Below are 26,995 nucleotides of genomic sequence, written 5' to 3'. Positions count from 1 at the left end.
GAGATAGTTCTCCAAAGTTTTAGGGATGAATCTGCCTCTGAACCTACCAATTCTATAAAAGTTTAACATGTGAAACCTCTTTATAATGAATTCTACCACATATATGAGTATAGAGATTATACACATAAGAGAGGATATCAAAAAGTTTTCTTCTAACCATGTTCTACGTGTTCCAGGAGGTTGAGATTTGGAACATATATTACTCCTCTGTTTAGTCACTACCTTAAGATTTAATTTTTGTTTTGAAATTTTATTGAATTAAATCGGAATCATGACTCTGACCAGAGCAGCAAAGCAAAAGGCTCAAGCTAATGGGAGTGCTGTGGTTCAGGGGAGAACTGAGGGGGGCAGTTGCCCTCTGAATCACAGTCTTTTAAAATGCACTGTTTGCTTGATGTTTGCGGAGCAGTCGGGTACGGGACATGATACTGCCAAGGGGGATGTCTTTGTGTGTGCACGATGTAAGGAGTGCAAGGAAATCAGGCGACAACTCAGCGTTGTTATGGGCCTTTATGAGAGCTTGAAGGACAGGGTGGATGCCCTCGAAGGAAATAAATTGAGGGGCCCATCAAGCTCTCAGCTGCCCACATCAACGCCAGAGCTTGCACTTGGTCATCAGGCAACACAGAGGCAGCCCCCTAGGCAGAATGCAGTGGTCCCACAGGAACTAGTAGTTGTTGGTGACTCTATTGTCAGGGAAACGGGGAACATGCTTTGTAAAAAGGATAGGTGGAATAGGACCAGGGTATCTCTGCCAGGGGCAAAGGTTGATGATGTTGTAGAGCGGATATCATCTTTTAAGGGCACAAAAGGTGATATAGTTGTACACGTTGGCACTAATGATATTAAGAGTAGGAGACCGGCGGAATTACTTAGCAAGTACAGGTCACTGTTGAAAAAAAGCCGTGAATTAGGGTTGAATTTGAAAGTGTCTGCAATTCTGCCCAGACACGATAGGAGGGAGTATATGATGAGAGCCTTGTCGATCAATTCGGCCCTGGAGGGATTGTGCAAGGCTCAAGGGGTAGAATTTTTTTCAGCCTGGACTGTACTTGTTAACAGGAGAGATTGCTTCTACAGGGATGGGATACACTTAAATAGAAAGGGTGCACGAATTTTTGCTGATGCTGTCGAGGCAGTGTTAGGTGGGTCGGAAAACTGCTAAAGGGGGGGGATACAAGGACTAATAGATTAACAGTAGCCACTGGCAGAGGTGAAAGTGATTCTTGCACTGCTTCTATTGAAATGAGCAGAAGCCTGAAAAACAAGATGCAGGATATTTCAGAGACTGCTGGGAGTCATTGCAGTACAAGTAAACACATGGGTTGTGTTAGGGTAGCTAAGAATAGAAACAGGTGCATGTATACCTGCGTGTACACCAATGCTGGGAGTTTGGTAAATAAATTTGATGAATTTGAGGTATTGCTCAAAACATCAAAGGCAAATATTGTTGGGATATCAGACACGTGGTGTCACACAGATATAAGTAATGCGGAACTGGAATTTGGGGAATACAATGTGTATAGAAAGGATAGACAGGACAGGAGGGGAGGAGGGGTTATGCTATTAGTTAAGAAACACATAAAGTCCAAGGAAGTGAAGCCAGTCGACATCGATGGACAGGGCAGTGTCGAGTCAGTTTGGTGTGACATAAGCATAGGGAAATCAAAATTGAGAGTAGGAGTGTGCTATAGGACTAATGACTCTGATGAATATAATAAGATATTGTACAGGGAAATAGAGTGGGCCAGTAAATCAGAGAGTCTTATAATATTGGGTAATTTTAATTTCCCAGATACTGACTGGAATTTGTGGGTTGGTCACTCGCACACTAGCAAGGCTTTTGTGGATTTATTGGATGATTGTTTTCTACATCAGCATGTTCGTGAGGCAACAAGAAGGAGCAATACTCTTGATCTGATTACCAGTAGTGATTCTTCATGCATTAAGAATCTGCAGATAAATGAACCACTAGGTGGCAGTGATCACAGTGTGTTGAAGTGGGATTTACTCAAGGAGGTAACTACCATCAGAGGTAAAGGGAAGGGTTTTTGTTTTCGTAAAGGCGACTATGATGGTCTGAGACAGTATTTAAATTCTATACAGTGGGACCAACTGATGATGTTACCAACAGCAAACTCAAAATGGGAAGCATTCAATGAACTAATCTTGGAGGCTACCAGGCTTTACATACCAACTAAGAAATATTGTTCAAGGTTTAGGCCTAAATGGTTGTCAGATGAACTAATGAGACATGTGGCAGAGAAGAAAAATGCATGGGATACATACAAATTAATGGGTGACATGGAAGCCTATGATAGATATAAGTTGGTCTGTAACCAAGTCACAAAGGAGATTAGGCAGGCAAAGGCAGACTACGAAAAATCCTTGGCAAAGGATGCAAAGAAAAACAGAAAAGAGTTCTTTACATATTTAAACTCAAGAAGGAAAGGGATGAATCAGATTGGTCCACTGGATATTGATGGTTCTACAGTTGAGGATCCTGCTCAGGTGGCTAACAATCTAAACGAGTATTTTGCATCTACATTCACGCATGAGGAGTTATTCAGGAAGGAGAATGATGTAGGTATAGTAAACATTGGCAGTGAGCTGGATGATTTTGTTATAACTGAGAGGAAAGTGGAGGAGAGATTGTTGAGGATAAACATAAAAAAGGCACCTGGGGTGGATGGGATCTATCCAGTTATATTAAAGGAGGCAGCAAAGGAAGTAAGCAAACCCCTAGCCATAATTATGAGAGCTTCTTTGGACTCAGGGGAGGTACCCATAGACTGGAGATGTGCAAATGTAACCCCAATTCACAAAGGAGGATCAAAGGCTGACACAAGTAATTATAGACCTGTTAGTTTAACTTCTGTTCCAGGTAAATTAATGGAGGCACTGGTTAAAGAAGCACTGCAGGATCATCTAGACAAGAATTCAGTTATAGCTCAGACGCAGCATGGTTTTGTTAAGGGCAGGTCTCGCCTGACCAATTTGGTTGGATACTATGATTGTAGTCACAAAAGAACTGGATGCAGGGAATAACTTTGATATTATATATTTGGATCTTAGAAAGGCTTTTGATACTGTTGCACATGGAAGACTGCTGCACAAATTGGAGCAGTGTGGCATTGGAGGCAAATTGCTGCTATGGATAAAGGGATGGTTGAGTGGCAGAAGACAGAGAGTGGTAATCAATGGACACTGCTCAACGTGGACTAATGTTATTAGTGGAGTTCCTCAGGGTTCAGTGTTGGGTCCATTGTTGTTTTCGGTGTTTATGAATGATATTGATGATGGGATATCAAGTTTAATGTCCAAGTTTGCAGATGATACAAAGGTTGGCAGGGTTGTTAAGGACACTACTGACGCTATGCTGCTGCAACAGGATCTGGAAAGGTTGAACAGATGGGCTGAGAGGTGGCAAATAAAGTTTAACATTGATAAATGTAAAGTACTACATATGGGAAACAGTAACCCCAGAGCAACGTATCAACTCTGCGGTACTACACTGACAGTGGTGGAGAATGAAAAGGACCTGGGGGTAATTGTGCAGGCAGATATGAAGTTCTCTGAGCAGTGCAGACGAGCTGCAAGAGTAGCTCATGGTGTCTTGTCAATGATATACAGGAATTTTTCTAGCAGGGATAAGGAGGTGATTATTCCCTTGTATAAGGCAATGGTTAGGCCACATCTTGAGTACTGTATACAGGTCTGGAGGCCTCTTTCAAGAAGGATGTAGAGCTGCTGGAACGGGTACAGAGAAGGGCAACAAGATTAGTGAATGGAACAAAGGGTTGCTCTTACGAAGAAAGGCTTAAGTTTTGCAAATTACAGTCTGGAGACTAGGCACCGGCGAGGTGATCTGATAGAGGTGTATAAGGCTTTGAATGGTTTGAGCATGCTCAATGCCAATGGGATTCTTCATCTTGCTCAGAATAATCACCTCAGAGGGCATAAATTCAAATTGAGGAAGGACGGATGTCGGATAGATGTGCAGAAATTTGCCTTTGGCCAGCGGGTGGTTGGTTGGTGGAACCGACTTCCATCACTTGTTGTTGAAGTTGATAGCCTAAACAAATTTAAAGCTCAACTGGACAGGTATTTTGAACGAACGGAGGGGTGAAATGGGAGTGGTGTTTGTGTGTTTTTTTTTTTTTTTTTTTTTTGGCTGATGCTGAATAAGCTTGCTTTCTTGCATCATATGCCTCTACTAATGCTAATGCTAATGCTAATACCCAAAGCAACCATTTCTTTCATCTTTTGGAGCACTTCCTTATGCCATTTTTTTTACTTTTTTTACTTTGCTTTTGAATTCCTGCACTTGAATTCCTTCAGTCACAGAAATTACTTCTGCACTGCCAAAAAAATGCTTTCCACACAAAAACGATTTCAACTGCAGAAAGAGGAAGAAGTCAAAAGGTGCCAGGTCACAGGAATAAGATGGAACTTCTGGGTAAGATTAGTGGTTGCAACAGCAGTGTGGTCCATTGTCATAAGGCAACAGCACACGTTTGCACTGAGCATTCTGCATCACTTTTCCTTAACTGCTGCATGTAATTGCTTCACTAAGTTGTTATAGTAATGTGCATTGATGGTGGTCCAGGTAATATGCGAGAATAATGCCCCTCCCATCCCAGAAAACTGACAGCAACATCTTCCCTGCAAATGGCTGCATTCTGGACTTTTTGGGAATTGGTGACAATGGATGTTTTGAAACCGGTTTTGTTTCTGGGTCAAAATGATATATCCACGATTCATCCACAGTCACCAATCGGAGAAAAAACAGGCCAGAATCACTGTCACACATGGTGATCAATTCCTAAGAGCAGGTCTGCTTTTTTTACTTTCTAAAAACATGTGATCAAGTGGGGAATCCATCGTGTTGAGACCTTATTCATAATAAAATCATTGTGAATAATGCTCTCCACTGATCCATAGCTCATCCTGGTATCTGTTTAATCATTATTTGGTGGGCAATGAGGATCAGCTGTTCAATTTTTTCCAAAAATTCAGCAGTGTAAGATGTGGATGGCTGCCCGCTTCTTTCCTCATCATGGATACCCTCCCCGCCTTGAACAGTCTCCACTGATGTTTTACAATGTCATGCGATGGACAGATATTGCCATACACTGTAGATATCTCTTCATGGACAGGCTTTTGGCTGTTTGTCTTAAAAAAACAGGAATTTTATAATGGACTGATATTCAACTTTATCCATGATGATACTCTGTCACATATTCAGCTCTATAACAAAATAAACATGAGTCAGAGCAGTGAAACTTCTGGCATATATTAGTAGATAAACAAGCGATACAGTCAATAAAACAAAATGTTCATAGAGTAGATAGAAGGTCAGGGAAAAAACTTTTCGATACCCCTCTTAAATATTTTGTGTGTGTGCGCGGAAATCTGCCTGATCATTAGAGTTCTTCCCATAAGTTAACATATTTATATAATTGCTAGTGTTTGTCATTCTGTGCAATGCTCCCACCACACAATTTGCTTGCCAAATTAGTGAAAATACATTAATTTCTCAATTTATGCTCCAGCCAATGGCAAATGAAAATAACAGGATTGCAAGTAGGATTTCTGCCAATGGGTTATGAGGTATAAGGATAGGTGTAGGAGGGAATAAAAATGCAGTGTGAAGAAAAGGGGCAAAAGTAACAGGATATGGTAGTGATGAGAGATAAAAAGTAAATATTTTAAAAAATTAAATTATAGAAATATAAGTATTATAGATAAGAGACTGTGGGGGCAAGATTTAAAACTGACAAGCATTTTGATGAATACTTATTCTGGTATTATAATAACATACTCAGAGAAAATATATTTACAATTTCATGAATTAAAAAAGAAAAAACACTGTTTGACTTGTAATTATTTTGATAATGTTTTTGTCATATACAAGTAACTGATTTTTCATTGTCAGAATTCATTAAAATATCTTTAAAAATAAATAATGCTGGAGTAGACTCTTACAGAAATGTGTTAAAACGGTGAAATTAGCAATAAAAGTTGGGATGATGTAAGTAATCAAGATTGTAAAATTTTTGTATATTCCATAACCTTGGTATTCCAAGAGAGATTTTCAACTAACTCATTATGCCTCCCTTAAATTTCCATAAAACTTTAAAAAAATGCATAGATATATTTCATGAACTGCTAGTGGGTAATATTCCATGGACTGAAAAGATTAATAGATAGGATATGAACTACCTGACTGAGTGACACCTGCATGAATAAAGAATGATGTAAACCAGAGAGAATTTGGTAACTAAGGCATTCAGTTAGGATAACTGACAAAAACACCACACTTTATTTCTGGAGAAATGGAATGGGACTGAAACCTTAAGGATAACATTTCCAATTTTGTTTCTTTTATTTTTATATGTTACATCCAGCATTTTTCATTTGGTGATATTAGAGCCTAATCTGAAAAATATTTTGATTAAAAAAAACAAAAAAAACTTACACATGGTTCAGCAAACCAGTCTTTGATGGTGTAGGCATGGAGATAGCAGTCAGGACAAACTTCTAGTTCACTCATTTCATATTCGCATGTTTTAACAAGTGACCTGGCACAATTAGACAGGTGATGCTGAGCTACAAACAATTAAACTATAAATTAATTAATGTTTCTAATTACTGATACACAAGTACCATTAAAGAAAGCACTAGCAAGATTATCTTGTCCTTTATTTTTATAAATCAAGAATTCCGAATATTAAATAAAGTAATAAAATTTTCACAAAAAAGTGTGGTGTATCCTAAGAGACTTAAAAGATTGTGGAGTGGCTGCAGAATGGCCACATGATGTGGAAATATATAACTTAGCCTCTTTCCCTTACCCAATTCCATCCTTTTCATAAAAGTGATATAATGAGTGATATCACCTACCTATCCAATTCTTCATCCCAGCAAGGTTAATGCATCTGTCTGTCTTCTATAAAATGATGGTGTCAGATTGTTTCAAATGAATGCTACAGAGACCACAAAGCTTTTAGAGAAACCATTCAGACTTCGAGGACATTGGGGATGATATATTCAATGGAAATATTTAATGAAAAAACCCAAGAAAATTAATTATAATTTATATCAAGCTTATATAAAATGAGTTTTGTACACAGTGCTCCACTCAATCTAAATGTTGAATTCCTATATTGTAGATAATATGTATATTATGGCAAATGTGTACATTTTATGAAATGTACTCAAACAGATCTGTGAAACCAGTAAAATTATTTGTGAAATGACTGAACATAAATTACAACCCTCTACCACAAAATCAAACAAACCATACAAATTAAAATAACATAAAATAACAATATCACTGAACAAAATAAAAAATACATATACCAGATTATATATTATCTACTTCATAGTGAGTAATATATTACTCGATATATACACTGCACTGCCACTTTATTAGGTACACCCCCTGTTGTGCACACAAATGGTTTGTCCCACAACGTTGCACGTAACATGACCACAGTTGTGGATATAAATTCGGCAGAACAACCTTTCTAGTATCAGTTAAGTGTACAAACAGTAGCAAGAGTGGGGAAAAGAAGTGATCTAACAGACTTTGAACATGGCATGGTAGTAGGTGCAAGACGTACTGGACACAATCTATCTGAGATCAGCAAACTACACATGTGATTAAGTAGGCCTTTAAGCTCCTAAATAATCATGGGATACAACAAACAAGTAATTGAAACCACTGTCATGAAGGTCAGGTAAACGTTATGGGCTTATTTCTTTGTAATGTGGGCTAAAAATCCTAAATAACTCACAGATAGAAGAACCTTATTCCCTACAACAGTTATCAGAACCACAGTCCTAATTAAAGAGACATTTACAAAATTCTGCAGTCTCTAATGGGATTAGAATATGGACCTTTCCAAAAATGATGAAACCACTGTACTTTGTGTAGTATCATATCCTGATTATTGTCATTAACCACCCTGCCAACTCTGTATCATATGAAAACTTAGCTATTAAGCTTCAATGTTGAAAAAAAGCCATGAGTTAGGGTTGCATTTGAAAGTGTCTTCAATTCTGTTCAGACATGATAGGAGGGAGTATATGATGAGAGCCTTGTCGATCAATTCGGCACTGGAGAGATTGTGCAAGGCTCCAGTGGTAGAATTAGAATTTTTCTCAGCGTCTGTGCTTGTTAACAGGAGAGACTGCTTCTACAGGGATTGGATAACTTAAATAGAAAGGGTGCAAGAATATTTGCTGATACTATCGAGGCAGGTGAGAAAGCTGCTAGTTTGGGGGGGATACACGGGCAAATAGATTAACAGTAGCCGCTGGCAGAGGTGAAAGTGATTCTTGCATTGCTTCTACTGAAATGCAATTGAGCAGCAGCCTGGAAAGCAAGACAATGGGGATTTCCAGGACTACTGAGAGTCATAGTGGAACAAGTAAATACATGGGCTGTGTTATGGTAACTAAGAGTAGAAACAAGTGCATGTACACCAATGCTAGGAGTATAGTTAATAAATCTGATGAGCTTAAAGTGCTAGTCAAGACATCAAAGGGAAATACTGTTGGGATATCAGAGACTTGGTGTCACACAGATATAAGCAGTGCAGAATTAGAATTTGGCAAGTATAATGTGTACAGAAAGGATAGACAGGACAGAAGGGAGGAGGGGTTATGCTGTTAGTTAAGAAACATAAAATCGAAGGAAGTGCTCCCAGCTGGCATAAAAGAACAGTGCAACGTTGAGTCAGTTAGGTGTGACATAAGCACTGGGAAAGGAAAAATGAGAGTAGGTGTGTGTTATAGGCCTAATGACTCTGATGAGTATAATGAGCAATTGTGCAAAGAAATAGAGTGGGCCAGTAAATCAGAGTGTCTTATAATGGGGGATTTTAATTTCCCAGATACTGACTGGAATTTGTGAGTTGGTCACTCACACACTAGTAAGGCTTTTGTGGATTAATTGGTTGATTGATTTCTATAGCAGCATGTTCGGGAGGCAAATAGAGGGAGTAATACTCTTGATCTGATTATCAGTAGTGATTCTTCATGCATTAAGAATCTGCAGATAGAGGAACCACTAGGTGGCAGTGATCACAATGTGCTGAAGTGAGATTTACTTAGACATAACTACCATCAGGGATAAAGGGAAAGGTTTTTGCTTTTGTAAAGGTTTGCTTTCTACAGTGGTCTGAGACAGTATTTAAATTCTATAAGGTGGGACGAAATGATGATGTTACCAAAAGTAAATTCAAAATGGTAAGCATTCAAAGAATTAATCTTGGAAGCTACTAGTCTTTTCATACCAACTAAGAAATATTGTTCAAGGTTTAGGCCTAAATGGATGTCAGATGAATTAATTAGACATGTGGCAAAGAAGGAAATTGCATGGGATATGTATAAATTAACAGGTGACACAGATCGGTTTGGTTTTTTTTTAAGGAGCATTAGCAACTAAGGCCATATTGCTCCGAGGATATGCGGTGGTCATTCCCTGACCTTTCCGCATCCTCCCTATTTGGTGGTCATGGACTCGAACCCCGGTCTAATCAAGAAGCGTGTACTACGCACTGCCGCTCCTGCCCACCTGGCTACGGAGGCACCAGGTGACACAGAAGCCAATCATAGGTATAAGCTGGTCTGTAACCAAGTCACAAAGGAGGTTAAGTAGGCAAAGGCAGATTACAAGAAATCTATGACAAAGGATGCAAAGAAAAACAGCAAACAGTTCTTTACTTATGTAAACTCTAGAAGGAAGGGGATGAATCAGATTGGTCCACTTGATATCGATGATTCAACTGTTGATGGTCCTGCTCAGGTAGCTAACAAACTAAATGAATATTTTGCATCTACATTCACACATGAGGAGTTATTCAGGGAGGGGAATGCCAGAGGTGTATTAAACTCTAGCAGTCAGCTAGATAATCTTGTAATAACTGAGAGTAAAGTGGAGGAGAAATTGTTGAAGATAAGAAAGACACCTGGGGTGGATGGAATCTATCCAGTTATATTAAAGGACGCAGTAAAGGAAGTAAGCAAACCCTCAGCCAAAATTATGAGAGCTTGCTTGGACTCGGGGGAGGAACCCATGGACTGGAGATGTGCAAATGTGACCTCAATCCACAAAGGAGAATCAAAAGGAGACATGTAATTACAGATCTGTTAGTTTAATTTTGGTCGCAGCGAAATTAATGGAGGCACCGGTTAAAGAAACATTGCAGGATTATCTAGACAAGACTTCAGTTATAGCTCGGACACAGCATGGGTTTGTTAAGGGGAAGTCTTGTATGAAAAATTTGATTGGATACTATGATGTAGTAACAAAGGAACTGCATGCAAAGAATAATTTTGATATCATATACTTGGATTGTAGGAAAGCTTTTGATACTGTGGCATATGGAAGACTACTATACAAATTGGAGCGGTATGGCTTTAAGGGCAAGTTGCTACAATGGATAAAAGGATGGTTGAGTGGGAGAAGACAGAGAGTGGTTATCAATGGACACTACTCTTCATGGACTAATGTTATTAGTGGAGACCCCCAAGGTTCGGTGTTGGGCCCATTGTTGTTTTCGGTATTTATCAATGATTGATATTGGTGATAGTATATCAAGCTTAATGTCCAAGTCTGCAGATGATATGAAGGTTGGCAGAGTTGTTAATGATAATAATGACAGTATGCTGCTGCAACAGAATCTTGAAAAGTTGAGCAGATGGGCTGAGAGGTGGCAACTGAAGTTTAACATTGACAAATGTAAAGTACTGCACATGGGAAGCAGTAACACCACAGTAACGTATCAACTGTTTGGTACTACACTGACAGTGGTAGAGAATGAAAAGGACCTGGGAGTAATTGTGCAGGCAGATATGAAGTTTTCTGAGCAGTGCAGATGGTCTGCAAGAGTAGCTCATGTTGTCTTGTCAATGACATTTAGGAATTTTTCTAGCAGGGATAAGGAGGTGATTATCGCCTTGTATAAGGCAATGGTCAAGCACACCTTGAGTACTGTATACAGGTCTGGAGGCCTCATTTTAAGAAGGATGTAGAACTGTTGGAACGAGTACAGAGAAAGGCAACAAGATTAGTGAATGGAACAAAGGTTTGCTCTTATGAAGAAAGGCTTAAGTTTTGCAAATTACAGTGTCTGGATACTAGGTGATCTGATTAAGGTGTATAAAGCGTTGAATGGTTTGAGCATGCTCAATGCTGATGGGATTCTTCCTTTTGCTCAGAGGTGACTCTGTAGCCAGGTGGGGCAGAAGCATCAGTGCGTAGCATATGCTTCTGGATTAGACCGGGGTTCGAGCCAGTGACCACCAAATACGGAGGATGAGGAAAGGTCAGAGAATGACCACCGCATATCCCCGGAGCAATATGGCCTTAGATGCTAATGCTCCTAAAAAAAAAAAAACACCTCAGAATAATCACCTGAGAGGGCATAAATTCAAATTGAAGAAAGACAATTGTAGGATAGATGTGTGGTAGTTTGTCTTTAGCCAGCGGGTGGTTGATTGCTGGAACAAACTTCCATCTGTCATAGAAGTTGATAGCTTAAACTCTCCAGTGGGCCAAAGACGACTTAATTGATTTCAAACCTTCCAAAACTCAGTCTTGTCTTATATCTCGCAAAAATGATTCTTCTGCTCCTATGCTTATGTTTGGTGACACTCCGATTTCTAGGCAAGATGACATATCTCTTTTGATGATTACCTGACTTCTTATTCTCTCTTGGAACAAGCACATTACAAATATTGCTTCCTCTGTATCTAAAAAATTTGGATTTCTCTTTCGCTCTCGGCATTACTTTTCTTTGCTCTGCTCTGTACAAATCGCAAATCTGCCCTACCATGGAAATTTGTTCCCACATTTGGGGTGGTGCCCCCAAACCTCTCTCTGCCTTCTAGATTCCATTTAGAAGAGGGCAGTTAGGTTAATTAAAGACTCATCTCTAACAGTCTCTACACTCACTGTCTCATAGATGTACTGTTTCTGCTGCATGCCTTTTCAACAGATACTTCCATGGGCACTGTTCTTCTGAATTGGCTTCTGTAATTCCTGCTCTCTCTCTTTCAAAACAGTCAGAACGTGCCGCCACCAGCCAACATCCATTTACTGTCCAACTTCAAACTAATAGAACCAATTTTTTTATCTTCCTCGTTTATTCATTCAACTGCCATTTTATGGAACAGCCTTCCTTCATACATATTTCCTGAAAATTACAGTCTACAGAAGTTCAAGTCTAATGTCACCAAATATCTTCTTTCGTCTTCTTAACCTCTAACTCAAGCACGGTACTAAATACTATAGGTTCTAATGCCTCTCTTGTTTGGGGTTTTCATGAAAAAAAAAAAAAAAAAAAAAAAACAGATTGAAGGCAGAACTAGACAAGCATTTGGATCAAGTGGATGGGTGAAATGAGAAGGGTGTGTGTGTGTGTGTGTGTGGTTTTTTTTTTTTTTTGGCTGATGCTATATAAGCTTGCTTTCTTGCATCATGTGCCCTTGCTGATGCTAATATGCCATCAACAATATCGTTAATAAATATCTGAAACAACAATGGCCCCAGCACTGAATTCTGGGGAGTCCACTAATAATATTAGTCCAAGTAAAGGAGTGACAAATAATAATTCTTTAATCTTCTCCCACTCAACCATTCCTTTGTTCATAGCAGTCCCAAGTCCCTAATTCCACACTGCTCCAATTTGATCAGCCATCTTTTGATGTGGAACACTATCAAAATCTTCTCTGAAATCCAGATATATTATGTCAACATTTTTTGCAACCAGTTCCTTAGTTACTGCATCTATTCAGGCTAGTCAGACAAGATCATTCCTTAAGATAGTCATACTGTGTTAGATATATAAGTGAATTCATGTCTACATCAAAGGAATCGAAGGTTGACACGAGTAATTACAGACCAGTTAGTTTAACTTCTGTTCCGGGTAAAATAATGGAGTCACTGGTTAAAGATGCATTGCAGGATCATCTAGACAAGACTGCAGCAATAATTCAGTCCCAGCATGGGTTTGTTAAGGGAAAGTCTTGTCTGACAAATTTGATTCGTTATTATGATGTGGTTAAAAAGGAACTGAATGCAAAAAATAATTTTAATATCATATATTAAAATTTCAGGAAAGCTTTTGACACAGTTGCGCATGGAAGACTATTGTACAAATTGAAGCAGAATGGTATTAAGGGTAAGTTGCTACAATGAATAAAAGGATGGTTAAGTGGGAGAAGACAGAGGGTGGTAATTAATGGGTGCTGCTCTTCATGGACTAATGTTATTAGTGGAGTCCCACAGGGTTCGGTGTTGAGTCCTCTGTTGTTTTTTATATTTATCAATGATATTGATGAAGGTAAATCAGGCTTAATGTCGAAGTTTGCAGATGATACAAAGGTTGGAAGGGTTGTTAATAACAGTAATGGCAGTGTGCTACTGCAACAGGATCTAGATAATTTGGGCAGATGGGCTAAGAAGTGGCAACTGAAGTTTAACCTTAACAAATGCAAAGTACTGCATATGGGTAGAAGTAACCCCAGAGAAACGTACCAACTGTGTGGTACTACATTTAAGGTGGTAGAAAATGAAAAAGACCTGGGAGTAATTGTGAAGTCAGATATGAAGTTTTCTGAGCAATGCAGACAGGCTGCCAGGGCAGGTCATGGGGTTTTGTCAATGATATATAGGAATTTTGCTAGCAGGGAAAAGGAGGTGATTGTCCGTCTGTATAAGGCAATGGTCAGGCCATGCCTTGAGTACTGCGTACAGGTCTGGAGGCCTCATTTTAGGAAGGATGTAGATTTGCTTGAGCGTGTACAGGAAGGGCAACAAGATTGGTGAGGGGAATGAAGGAATCCTCTTACCAAGAGAGGCTTAAGTTTTGCAAATTGCAGTGGCTGGAGACTAGGCACCTGCGCGGTGATCTGATTGAGGTGTATAAGGCCTTGAATGGGTTGAGCACGCTGAATTCTGATGGGATCCTTCCACTTGTTCAGATTATGAACCTAAGGGGGCATAAATTCAAATTAAGAAGACAGATGTACAATAGATGTACAGAAATTTGCCTTTAGCCAGCAGGTGGTTAATTTCTGGAACAAACTACCATCTGTCGTTGTGGAAGTTGATAGGTTAAATAAATTTAAGGAGGAACTGGACAGGCATTTGGAGGGAATGGTGTGATTTTTTTTTTTTTTTTTTTGGCTGATGCTGCATAAGCTCATACACTTGCTTTCTTGCATCACATGCCACTACTACTACATGGTTCTGATGTTTTTCACCAGTGACTCCATTATTTTTTTTTAGAGAAGAAGTCAAGCTAATAAGTCAGTAATTGCTCATGTCACCCTTTGATCTCCACTTGATGGATTTGGGGGTTATATTTGCACAACTCCAATCAACTGGACCTTGTTTGAATCCAAGATTGCTCTCATAATCATGGCTAAAGGTTTACTTATCTCTTTTCCTGCCTCCTTTAATACAATTTGAGAGATCCTGTCCACCAGAGGTGCGTTTCCTTACATTCAGCTGCAATTTGTATTCCAGTTTTGCCTCAGTTATCATAAAATTATTATCTCCCTACATACTTTTGGCATTCCTATCTCTAAAAAATTCTTCATGTGTGAATGTATGTGCAAAATAACTATTCAGTTTGACAGCAATCTGACCAGGATCAGCAATAGTTGAACCAAAGTAATTCATCTCTTTCCTTCTAGTGTTTGTATAAGCAAAGAAGTCTTTCCTATTTTTGTTTGCATCGTTTACCACAGACTTCTAATAAACTGCCTTGGTTTTCCTAAACCTCTTTCCGACTGGAGTGCAGACTGCATTATATCTTTTTTCTTTTTATTATGAAAACCTCAAACAGAAAAAGTATTGCAACCTATAGGAGTATGGGTTGAAGGTTGAGAAGATACTTGGAATTTGTAATTTTCAAGAAATAGGTGTGCAGAAAAAATGGAAGATGAAAAGATAAATGAGGAAGAAGAAGAACAGTTGATTTTGTGAATTTGAAGTTGGACGGTAAACGAATATTGACTGATTGCGGCACGATTCAGTCTGGTTTGGAAGAGAGAGAGAGAGAGAGGAAATTACAGTGCCCATGAATGTATCTATAGAAAAGGCATACAGCAGAAACAGAACATCTATGAGACAGATAGTGGAGAGCTTTTGTAGGAAATGGGTCATGATTAATTGTCTCCTTTGAATGGAGTCTAGAAGTCTGAAAGAGTTTATGGGGGTGCTGCTCCAGATGTGGGAGCAATATTCCATGGTAGAACAGTTTTGTGAATTGTACAGAGTGAGTAGCTGTTTAGAAAAAAAAAGTAATGCCAAGGACAAAAGAAAAAACGAAATTTTTATATGCAGAGGAAGTAATATTTAAGATGTCCTTAAGCCAAGAGAAATTAGAGGTCAGGGCAATCCCTAATAGAATTATGTGATGTCTAGAAATCCGAGTATCGTTAAAGATAAGCATAAGAGCAGAAGAATCCTTCCTATGGGATATAAGACAGGGTTGAATTTTAGAAGGATTGAAATTAACTAGTTATCTTTGACCCATTGGAGAATTACCTGATGATCAGCATTTAAGGAATTAGTAGGAAATATTCCAGAAGTCAAAGCTGTTTGAACAGGGCAAGGTTTCTCAAAAGGGAAGGTAGAATGCAATGTGCTCTCACAAGCAAAACTATGAATATGGTTTCCAGTCAATGGACTAAGGTAATTAATATACAAGTGAAAAAGGGTGAAAGAAAGAACTAAATCTTGAGACACTGAGCCTTAGGAAACACAAGCATTAGCAAAGAAGTCAAAAGACAGAGAGCCATCTACTATCAGGTAGATGGCTCTCCACTGAGCAGTCAGAGAAAAACTGGATATCTAATTACAAATCACATCAACAATCTATAAGATGGCAACCGGTTTCGAAGATCTTTATGACAAACATGATTAAAAGCTTTAGAAATTTCAAAAGCAACTGCTTGAGTTTCACCAAACGTTTCCACTGAATTTAGCATTAGCAGTGGCATGTGATACAAGAAAGCAAGCTTATACAGCATCAGCCAAAAAAAAAAAAAAAAAAAAATCATTTCCTCTATTCATTCACTCCAAATGTTTTTTTTTTTTTTTTTATGAGAACCCCAAACATGAGAGGTACTAGAACCTATAGTACTTAGTACCGTGCTTGGGTTTGAGGTTAAGAAGACGAAAGAAGATATTTGTTGACATTGGACTTGAACTTCTGTAGATTGTAATTTTCAGGAAATACGTATGAAGGAAGGTTGTTCCAGAAAATGGCAGTTGAATGAATAATTGAGGAAGATGAAAAGTTGGTTCTGTGGGTTTGAAGTTGGACAGTAAATGGATGTTGGCTGGTGGCGGCACGTGTTCGGACTGTTTTGAAAGAGAGACCAGGAATTATAGAAGCCAATTCAGAAGAACAGTGCCCATGGAAGTATCTGTAGAAGAGGCATGCAGCAGAAACAGTGCGTCTATGAGAAAGCGAGTGGAGAGACTCTGTTAGAGATGAATCATTAATTAACCTAACTGCCCTCTTCTGAATGGAATCAAGAAGCCGGAGAGAGGTTTTGGGGGCACCACCCCACATATGGGAACAATATTCCATGGCAGGGAGAATTTGCGATTTATACAGAGTGAGAAGCTGTTTGGAAGAAAAGTAACGCCGAGAGCGAAAGAGAAAACCAAGTTTTTTAGATGCAGAGGAAGCAATATTTGTAATGTGCTTGTGCCAAGAGAGATTAGAAGTCAGGGTAATCCCCAAAAGAGATATATCATTTTGCCTAGAAATCGGAGTGTCACTAAAGATAAGCATAGGAGTAGAAGAATCCTTTTTGCGAGATATAAGACAAGACTGAGTTTTAGAAGGGTTGAAATCAACTAAGTTGTCTTTGCCCCACTGGAGAATTACCTGAAGATCGGCATTTAAGGAATTGGTAGCAGATTTTCGAGAAGTTGAAGCTGATTGAGCAGGACAAGGTTTCTCAAAATGGAAAGTTGAATGCAATGTGCTATCATCGGCAAAACTATGGATAGGATTTCCAGTCAATGGAAGAAGGTCATTGATATACAAGAGGAAAAGAGTGGGGGAAAGAACTGAACCTTGGGGGACACCGGCATTAGTGGAGAAGTTAGAAGACAGAGAGCCATCTACCATCACCCTCAGTGAGCGATCAGAGAGAAAACTGGATAACCAATTACTAAAAACAGTTGGCAAACCATAAGATGGAAGCTTGTTTAGAAGACCTTTATGCCAAACACGATCAAAAGCCTTTGAGATGTCAAGAGCAACTACTTGTGTTTCACCGAACCTTTCCATTGAATTGAATATTGAGGTAAACTCCTCTTATTAATTTACTAATTGAATTAGTCCATAAATGGGTAACATAAGCCAGAATATCTCCAGTGGATCGACACTGACGGAATCCATACTGGTGATCGTTGATCAGACGGAAGGTTTCTAGGTAGTTTAAGAGTTGGCGGTTAATTGATTTCTCCATTACTTTAGAAAGAGTAGAAGTAATTGCAATGGGACGATAATTGGATTGGAGGGATTTGTCACCCTTTTTAGGAACTGGCTGGATATGGGCAAATTTCCAAGCAGAAGGAAAAACACCTATGGAATAAGAAAGTGAAAAAAGGCGGCAAAGAATAGGAGTAAGTTCAGGAGCACAGGTTTTGAGAACAAGTGGAGAAATACCATCAGGACCTGGAGCTTTCTTAGCAACAAGATTCATCAAAATCCTTCTGATATCCTTTTGACGGAAGACCACAGGAGGCATTGAATGGAGCGTGTTGGGAATGGTGGGAGGTGTTTTACCAAGATCATTAATACATGAGCTGGAAGAAAAATGGGATGCTAGCAGGTCAGCTTTATCCTTGGCTGAAGTGGCAACAGAACCATCTGGTTTGGACAGAGGTGGGAGCAAAGATGGGCAAAAGTTGCGGCCAATAGCTTTGGCAAGAGACCAGAATGCTCGGCTACCATTAGGGTAAGAAGCAAGTTTTCTACTCTTAGCCTGTTCAAACTCTAGTTTTGACTGGTTAATAACTGCTTTACAACTGTTGCGAGCTTTGGTGTAGGCAGAAAATGAAACTGAAGAATTAGAAACAAGCCAATTACGATATGCAACATTCTTCTCTTGGACAGCCTTAGCACATTTATTGGAAAACCAAGGTTTAGATAAAGGACGAGATTTTAAAGTGGAGTGTGGGATAAAGGATTCCATTCCTGCAAGAATAATTTCACTGACACGATCTGAGCAAACGTTGACATCAGAAGTTTTGAAACAGTAATTCGACCAAGGAAAAGAAGAAAAGAAGTCTCGCAGGTCATCCCATTTTGCATTCTTGTAATGCCAAAAAACACGTGGTTGGGAATAGCCATGAGATAAAGGTTCCATTGGAGAAGAGACAATCACCAAGTTGTGATCTGAAGTCCCTAAAGGACATATCACTTCGACCGTGTACTTAGAAGGGTTGTTTGTGAGAAAAAGATCAAGCGTATTGGCTGTATGATTAGGATTGTCCGGTATTCTTGTAGGTAAATGAACAATCTGTGCTAGGTCATTAGTAATTGCAAAAGCCTCAGCATCTCGACCTGCTGGGTCGGTGTGACTAGAAAACGGAAGCCAGCTGGAGTTGTGAACATTAAAATCACCAAGGAAAATTACTTCACTGTTAGGAAAGTTGGACTGGAGAAAGTCAAGTTACAAAGAGAGGAAGTCAAAGAGCTCCAAGTGATTAGTGGAGTTCGGAGAACGGTAGAGACAACAGATGAATTTGACACAATGAGGTAGAGAGATTTTAAGCCAGAGAAGATCAAAGAGAGGAGATTCCAAATTGCCAAGTCTCTGACAGGGAATATCAGAACGGACATATGCACAAGTACCACCTTTGAGGCGAAAGGAATCATACAGCGAATAATTTGGGCATCTGAGATGAGCAGTAGTTGAATCAACCGATAACTGAGATTCTGTCAGAAAAAGTACATGGGGTTTGGCAGACTGCAAGTGGAAATGGACATCGTTGAGATTAGAATTGAGACCACGTATATTTGTGAAATGAATTAGGAAGTCCTTGGGAGGTTTAGATCTTTTCGCAGATAAGCTTGCTCTATTAGTTTGACAATTCATGGTGTATTCAATAGTAAGAAAAAGTAGGTGGGACATGCTGTATGAAGTAATGAAATTTTTGGATATGGCGTACATGTGGTAAGAATATACCCAGATCCTTGACATAACGTGGCCTCGACAATGCTCCCCGCATACACACTACTCGGACTCCCTCCAGTCACTATCTGGCAGAGTAGAGGCAGCAAGATTATACACTAGCTGATCCGGAAGCTTCCTAGAGAGTTACCAATAGGTTCAGTCCGGTGTACTAACTAGCGGCCGGCCTGCGAACACAGTTTTAGAGCTGTACCCTCGAAATGTAAGGAATATTGGATCTCGCCACGACGTTCATCATAACCTCAAAAGTCATCAATCATACTGCATGATGGAAGAGATAGGGAAAGGTTGACCGGAACTTAGCTCTAGAGACTAAACATGGGTTCCACCATTTCAAGCCTCCAATAAGCAAAGTGGTGGTATTTCACCGGTTGATGAGAGTCATCTACCACCTAGTACTGCCTGGTAACATAGAGGGGCGGCGTTCCTCCATGTGGTGTGGACGCCACACCTCGACCCCTGCTTACGTTGGTTCACACCTGGGTGGTCACCCACCATGTACTTGCGCATGGAGGTTATACCCAGGATTACTAACAGTCCCACCATCGTGAAGGTGCAAGCAGAGGATTTGGCTGTCACAGACCGTCCGGACTTCGCCGAAATTGGGTCCACTTGACTTGAGTGTCACCCGAATATCAGTTCCATCAGAGTTTTAGACTCCCAGATAGCAAGTACAGCTTGTCTGGCATATCTGAGAGAATGTCTGTGACAACCTCAAGGACCAATTTTGACTCAAGTTTGTCCAGTTCTTGCTTGAATCTGTTTAAACTATCAACTTCCACAACAACAGATGGAAGTTGATAACAAGTCTCCCAGAAACCTGAACTGTATAAAGGTTTCTGGGAGCCTCGGCAAGAGGAGTCTGTCAACAGCATGGTCTGATGATGGTATTGGTAAGATGCCTCAAACATCACTTTAAATTGTATAGTGGTTTAGACAATTAGCTGAATAAACTATATTATTAATTTCACATGGTTTATGAGTGGTATTAATTATAGTAATAGTATTAATGGAAAATAATCATGTAACATCCTTCCCAACTATATTAAATAAGTGAACTCATTATATTAGGTCACAAGGGAACAACTATGAAAATGAGATCACAGGAAAAGTCAGTAAAGGCAGTAAATATAAAAAAAACATACTCATTGAAACTTGTTGATCACACTTCACACAAATGTTTATATTCTTTTCATTTAGTCCTATTTTATTCTTTACATGAAAAAAAAATATATATATATATCTCTACTTACAGCCATTAAATACTACTGAATTGTGATGAATCCACTTAATATCTGCTAGAAATGATTCTGTACAGCCATACATTTTTTGCTTGATATTCTGAAAATAAAATGTATAACAATAATATTAATAAAATCTATGAAATTTGTTCAGCTGGGTTGATGCTCAGCTCTATATTATTCTAGAGTGTAGTGCAAAAAAAACAGAAAGAGAGAGATAAAATCATGAGTTAAATGATAAATCTGAAAACAAGCAAATATTAAAAAAAATATAGCAATTTATATTGTGCAGTTTAAAGTAGTATCTCTTGATGAAAAAATTCTTTTAATTGTATTGGGGCTTCAATAAACAACAGAGATGCGCTAAAAAGTATTTCATCTCTCTATCTCTCTACTTACTGCTACCCAACAAGAAAGTTTTTTCATTACATCCACTACGATACATAGAGGCGCCTCCGTAGCCAGGTGGGAAGGAGCAGCAGTGCGTAGCACACGCTTCTTGATTAGACCGGGGTTCGAGCCCGTCACCACCAAATACGGAGGATGCGGAAAGGTCATTCAGTGAATGACCACCGCATATCCCGGAGCAATATGGCCTTAGTTGCTAATGCTCCTAAAAAAAAAAAAACCAAAACCAAATAACGATACATAGGTGGACGTAATGAAGTTAAGCTATAATTTTTTATTGTTATTTTGGTTTTTTTTTAGGAGCATTAGCAACTAAGGCCATATTGCTCCGAGATTTGCGGTGGTCATTCCCTGACCTTTCCGCATCCTCCGTATTTAGTGGTGACAGGTTCGAACCCCGGTCTAATCAAGAAGCGTAAGCTATAATGTAATGTAATGTTAAGCTGTATTCGTGTATGCAGCATAAAAGAAATATTTGATTTTTTTTATTACAAAATCACAGATGTCGTGCTCAGTAGCAATCAATAGCATTAGCATGGGCATATGGTGCTGGAAGGCAAACTTATATAATATCAGCAAACAACGTTTCTTGGTAAACAAAAACCTCCCCTTTCACCTATCCATTCACTCTAAAACTTTGTCCGGTTCTTCCTTGAATGTATTTAAGCTATAATCTTCCACAATAGATGGAAGATTTTGTTCCAGCAATTAACGACTCACTGGCTAAAGGCAAATTTCCATACATCTATTCTACAACTGTCTTTCCTCAATTTAAATGTATATCCCATAAAGTGCATAATCTGAGCAAGAGGAAGAATCCTATCAGCACTGGAGCTTGCACAAACCATTCAAAGCCTTATACATCTCAATCAGATCACCTCACAGGTGCTTAGTCTCCAGATGCTGCAATCTGCAGAAATTAACATTTCTTGGTAAGAGCAGCCTTTGTTCCCCCTCAACAATCTCATTGCCCTTATCTCATTCCAGCAGCTCTACATCCTAACTAAAATGAGACCTCCACACATGTTGTTGTTGTTGTTGTTATTTGGTTTTTAGGAGCATTAGCAACTAAGGCCATATTGCTCCGGGAATATGCGGTGGTCATTCCCTGACCTTTCCGCATCCTCCGTATTTGGTGGTGACGAGCTCGAACCCCGGTCTAATCAAGAAGCGTGTGCTATGCACTGCTGCTCCTTCCCACCTGGCTACGGAGGCGCCTATCCACACATGTACGCGGTACTAAAGGTGTGGCCTGACCACTGCCTTATATAAGGGGATAAACACCTCCTTATTCCCCCCTAGCAAAGTTCCATTCACAAGACACTTAGATGCTCTGTATATCATTCACAAGACACTTAGATGCTCTGGCAGCCTGTCTGCGCTGCTCTGAAAACTGCATATCTAATGGCACAATTAACCTCCACCCCCAGGTAATTTTCATTCTCCACTACCTTGAGTGTAGTAACACACAGTTGGAACGTTACTCTGGGGTTGCTGCTACCCATATGCAATACTTCCCATTTGTCAATATTAAACTACAACTGCCACCTCTCAGCCTATCTGCGCAGCTTTTCTAGATCCTGTTGCAGTGGCATACTGTCATTACTATCATTACCAACTCTGCCAACTGTTGTATCATCAGCAAACTTGGACATTAAGCCTGATAAACCTTCTTCAATTCCATTTATAAATACAGAAAACACCAATGACCCCAACACCATACCGTGGGGGACTCCACTAATAACATTAGTCCATGAAGAGCAATATCCACTGGTTACCACTCTTTGCTTTCTCCTACTCAGCCATCCCTTTAACCATAGTTGCAACATGCCCTTAGTGCCATACTGCTCCAATTTCTACAGCAATCTTTTATGTGCAACTGTATCAAAAGTTTTTTCTGAAATCCAAGTACATGATATCAAAATTATTTTTTGCATCCAGTTCCTTTGTTACCACGTCACAGTATCAACCCAAATTTGTCAAACAAGACTTTCCTGTAACAAACCCATGCCGAGTCTGAACTATAACTGCAGTCTTGTCTAGGTGATCCTGCATTGCTTCTTTAAACAGTGACTCCATTATTTTTCCTGGAACAGAAGTTAAACTAACAGGTCTGAAATTACTTGTGTCACCCTTTGATCCCCTTTTTTGAATTGGAGACATATTTGCACATCTCCAGTTCATGGGGACCTACCCTGGGTCTAGCGAAGCTTTCATAATTATGGATAAGGGTTTACTTACTTCCTTTGTTGCTTCCTTTAATACAACTGGAACCTATCCAGTTGTATTAAAGGTGCCTTTCTTAGCTTCAATTTCAACAATTTCTCCTCCACTTTGTTCTCGGTTATTGCAAAATCATTTAGCTCCCTGCCAGAAGTTGATAAGCTTCTGGCCTCCACTTCCCAACAGACCTCATGTGTGAATGTAGATGCAAAATACTCATTCAGTTTGTCAGCTACCTCAGCAGGTTCATCAACGTTCAAACCATTGATGTCAAGTGGACCAATCTGATTCATCCCCTTCCTTCTAGAGTTTATATAGGTAGTAAAGTCTTTACTGTTTCTCTTTGCATTCTTTGCCAAAGATTTCTCGTAATCTGCTTTTGCTTGCCTAACCTCCTTTGTGACTAGATTACAGACTATCTTATATCTGCCATGGAATCTGTGTCTCCTGATAATTTATGTGCATCCCATGCATTTTTCTTCTCTGCCACGAGTCTCATCAGTTCATCTGACATCCATTTAGGCCTAAACCTTGGACGGTATTTCGTGGTTGGTATGAAAAGCCTAGTAGCTTCCAAGATTAATTCCTTGAATGCTTCCCATTTAGAATTTGCTGTTGGTAACATTATCAGTTGGTCCCACTGTATAGAATTTTAAAAAATCTCTGAGACCACTGTAGTCACCTTTATGAAAGCAAAAACCCTTCCCTTTACACCTGATGGTAGTTACATCTCTGAGTAAATCCCACATCATTACACTGTGATTACTGCCACCTAATGGTTCCTTTATCTGCGGATTCTTAATGCATGAAGAATCATTACTGATAATCAAATCAAGAGTATTACTCCCTCTGGTTGCCATGCTGCTGTAGAAAACAATCCTCCAATAAATCCACAAAAATCTTGCTAGTGTGTGAGTGACCAACCCACAAGTTCCAGTCTATATCTGAGAAGTTAAAATCCCCCATTACAAGACAATCTGATTTACTGGTCCACTCTATTTCTCTGTACAATTGTTCATTGTACTTATCAGTCATTAGGCCTATAACACACTCCTCCTTTCAACTGGGTTTTCTCAGTGCTTATGTAACACCAAACTGACTCCACACTGCACTGTCCACCAATCTCAACTGGATGCATTTCCTTAGATTTCATATGTTTCTTAACTAACAGCATCATCCCTCCTCCTCTTCTATCCTGTCTATCCTTCCTGTAAACACTGTACTCCCCAAATTCCAAATCTGCATTTTCCATTTCTGTGTGACACCCTATCTCTGATATCCCAACAATATCCACTTTTGATGTCTTGACCAGCACTTCAAATTCAACAAATTTATTAACTATACTTCTAACATTGGTGTACATGCAAGTATACATGCACCTGACCTTACTCTTAGTTACCTTAACACAACCCATGTATATACTTGTTCCTTGAAATCCCCAGTACCTTGCTTTCCAGGCTGCTGCTGCTCATTCTAATAGAAGCAGTGCAAGAATCACTTTCGCCTCTGCCTGTGGTTACTGTTAATCTTTTATTCTGTGAATTCCCCCAAGCTAGCAGTTTTCCGATCCACCTAATACTGCCTCGATAATATCAGCAAATATTCTTGTCCCTGTAGAAACAATTTCTCCTGTTAACAAGTACAGACCAGGCTGAGAAAAATTCTACCCCATGAGCCTTGCACAATCTCTCCAGGGCCGAATTGATTGACAAGGTTCTCATCATATCCCCCCTGCTATCATGTCTCAGCAGAATTTCAAGAATTTTAGGGTATGGACTAAATGCGTTTTATGAATCGCTCCACTGCACAAAATTATTCAACTTGAATGAAAATGTGAACGTGACCAAAATTTGTGTAAAATTGGAATTACATCAGGCAACATGACCATTGCCAATTGCATGGATGAAAAGTAGGGTACAGTATGCATAATTGACCCTAGGTAGCGCTTGACCTTATTTCGGTTGATTTTGCTGGACCTCCTAGTTATGAGCATATTTTATTTATTATTATTATTGAAAATATGTGTGCAATTTGTGTCATATTTTTCATACAGTACACTTTAAAAAGAACTATTTTCCAATAGGCAGTTACTGTTTAACACACATACACAGTCTCTATATAGACATGGCACTGTCTCGTTGCATGAAGGAATATTTAGTTTATAATTGTAGAGTTTCTATTTATACTTAAAGCTTGATATTTCTTACTTTTTCTCTTTGCAAATTCCTTTATTATTTTATTAAAATCCACGGTCATTGCTGCACCACATTCAATGGTATGCATAAAAGAATTTGGCCCTGAAGCTATTTCTCAAATGTCTACAATTTCAATGGCAAGTTATAGTCTCTTAAAAAAAAAAAAAAAAAAAAAAAACAGGTATGGGTCCAATCAGACAAATCACCTTAAGGCCAGACCTGATGATGTGTAAAGCTTGCACATCCCTGATCTAGAGCATAGATCGCTATAAAAGAATTCTTTTCTCTATAAAAACATAGATCTCTATAAAAGAATACTTAGGGCTATACTAGCCCTAAGACTGCCACAAGTGGGTAGGCGAGGTAAGAGTCACTTACGGGCAGCAGTTGAGGAGGGCGGCAAAAAAATTTTTGACATGTACAAGTCGAACCTCTGTTTAACGAACTTCTTTAAAGAGAAATTTGATATTTAGTGATTTTTTTAAATTCCCCTGGGTAATTACATTTATAATAGTTTCAGTAGAACAAAAAAAACTTCCATATAACGAATGGATTAGGAGAACGTATTTTCGCACCTATTGTGGCTATTGAGTCAATTAGTGCTGCTGCCAAGCACAAATTAAAAGCCAAAGAGATTACCATTTTGCAACTTTGTGTTACTTTTAAAACCTATCCAACCACCTGTCCCACATACCCAGAAGTCGCGCTGGTCATCCAATTGGTTTTATACAATCAGATGATCAGTGCCACTTCCATCGTTTACCAGTATTCAACACGACAGACAAATAATTCATTTGAAATAAATACGGTACACGAAATTGCAGGCACATTAATTTGCTTATCCGGATCTGCATTTCATATTTATAGTTTGCAGTTATAAAATCTTCTTTTTCTTCAAGTTCTCTGCCCTCAGGCAGGTTCAGGGCTTCATTGATGCCATGCTTCTCTATCTTGTACTATTCTTTTAATTCCTGCATAATTTTTTGGGCACAACAATTTTCTCATTAACTGAAAGGTTTAGAAATATGAAAGAACATGCAGAAATATTTAAAATATTTTATAATATTTCTGAATTTAAAAAAAATGGTAATATAACGATTTCTTAAATTTTGCAAAGATTTACGCAATAAATTAAGTGACATTGATCATAACGAGTCTGATATTGATGGTTTAGCATTATTTGAAGAACTTAAGAGAGTACTTCAAATTTATATTAAAGACGATATTACTCCATTTGAAGTGTTACAATATATTTTTAAAAACAATTTTACAGATACTTTTTCAAATGTAGCAGTTGCATTAAAAATTTATGCAAATGAGAGGAACAAAGGGGTGCTCTTACCAAGAAAGGCTTAAGTTTTGCAAATTGCAGCTTCTAGAGTTTAGGCTCCTGCGAGGTGATCTGATTGAGGTGTATAAGGTCTTGAATGGGTTGAGCAGGCTCAATGTTGATGGGATTCTTCCTCTTGCTCAGATTATGCACTTGTAAGAGCATAAATTCAAATTGAAGAAAGACAGTTGTAGAACATTTGTTCGGAAATTTGCATTAAGTCTGGGAGTGGTTGAATGTGGAATAAACTTCCATCTGTTGTGGAAGTTGATAACTTAAATAAATTCAGGAAAGAACTGGACAAACTTTTGGAGCGGATGGAGAAATGAATGGGAAATGGTTTTTTTTTTTTT

The 26,995-nt window shown here is 38.9% G+C and overlaps 1 protein-coding gene across 3 annotated transcripts in view; it reads right to left on the bottom strand.

Moving 5' to 3' along the window:
* Nucleotides 1-26,995, bottom strand: part of LOC150085473 (uncharacterized) — a 620,530-nt gene that overhangs the window by 347,088 nt on the left and 246,447 nt on the right. For all 3 annotated transcript variants that reach the window (XM_090374054.1, XM_090374052.1, XM_090374053.1), the window contains exons 9-10: nucleotides 20,499-20,586; nucleotides 6,482-6,612 (exon numbers count right to left, since the gene is read on the bottom strand). In XM_090374054.1, coding sequence (XP_090230180.1) covers nucleotides 6,482-6,612; nucleotides 20,499-20,586 — 219 coding nt within the window. The remainder of the gene's footprint in view (nucleotides 1-6,481; nucleotides 6,613-20,498; nucleotides 20,587-26,995) is intronic.

Source organism: Mastigoproctus giganteus, chromosome 5 (assembly GCF_048544385.1).
Source record: "Mastigoproctus giganteus isolate SK-2022 chromosome 5, ASM4854438v1, whole genome shotgun sequence".
NCBI classification, from domain to species: Eukaryota; Metazoa; Arthropoda; class Arachnida; order Uropygi; family Thelyphonidae; genus Mastigoproctus; species Mastigoproctus giganteus.
This window is presented reverse-complemented; position numbering and strand designations above follow the sequence as displayed.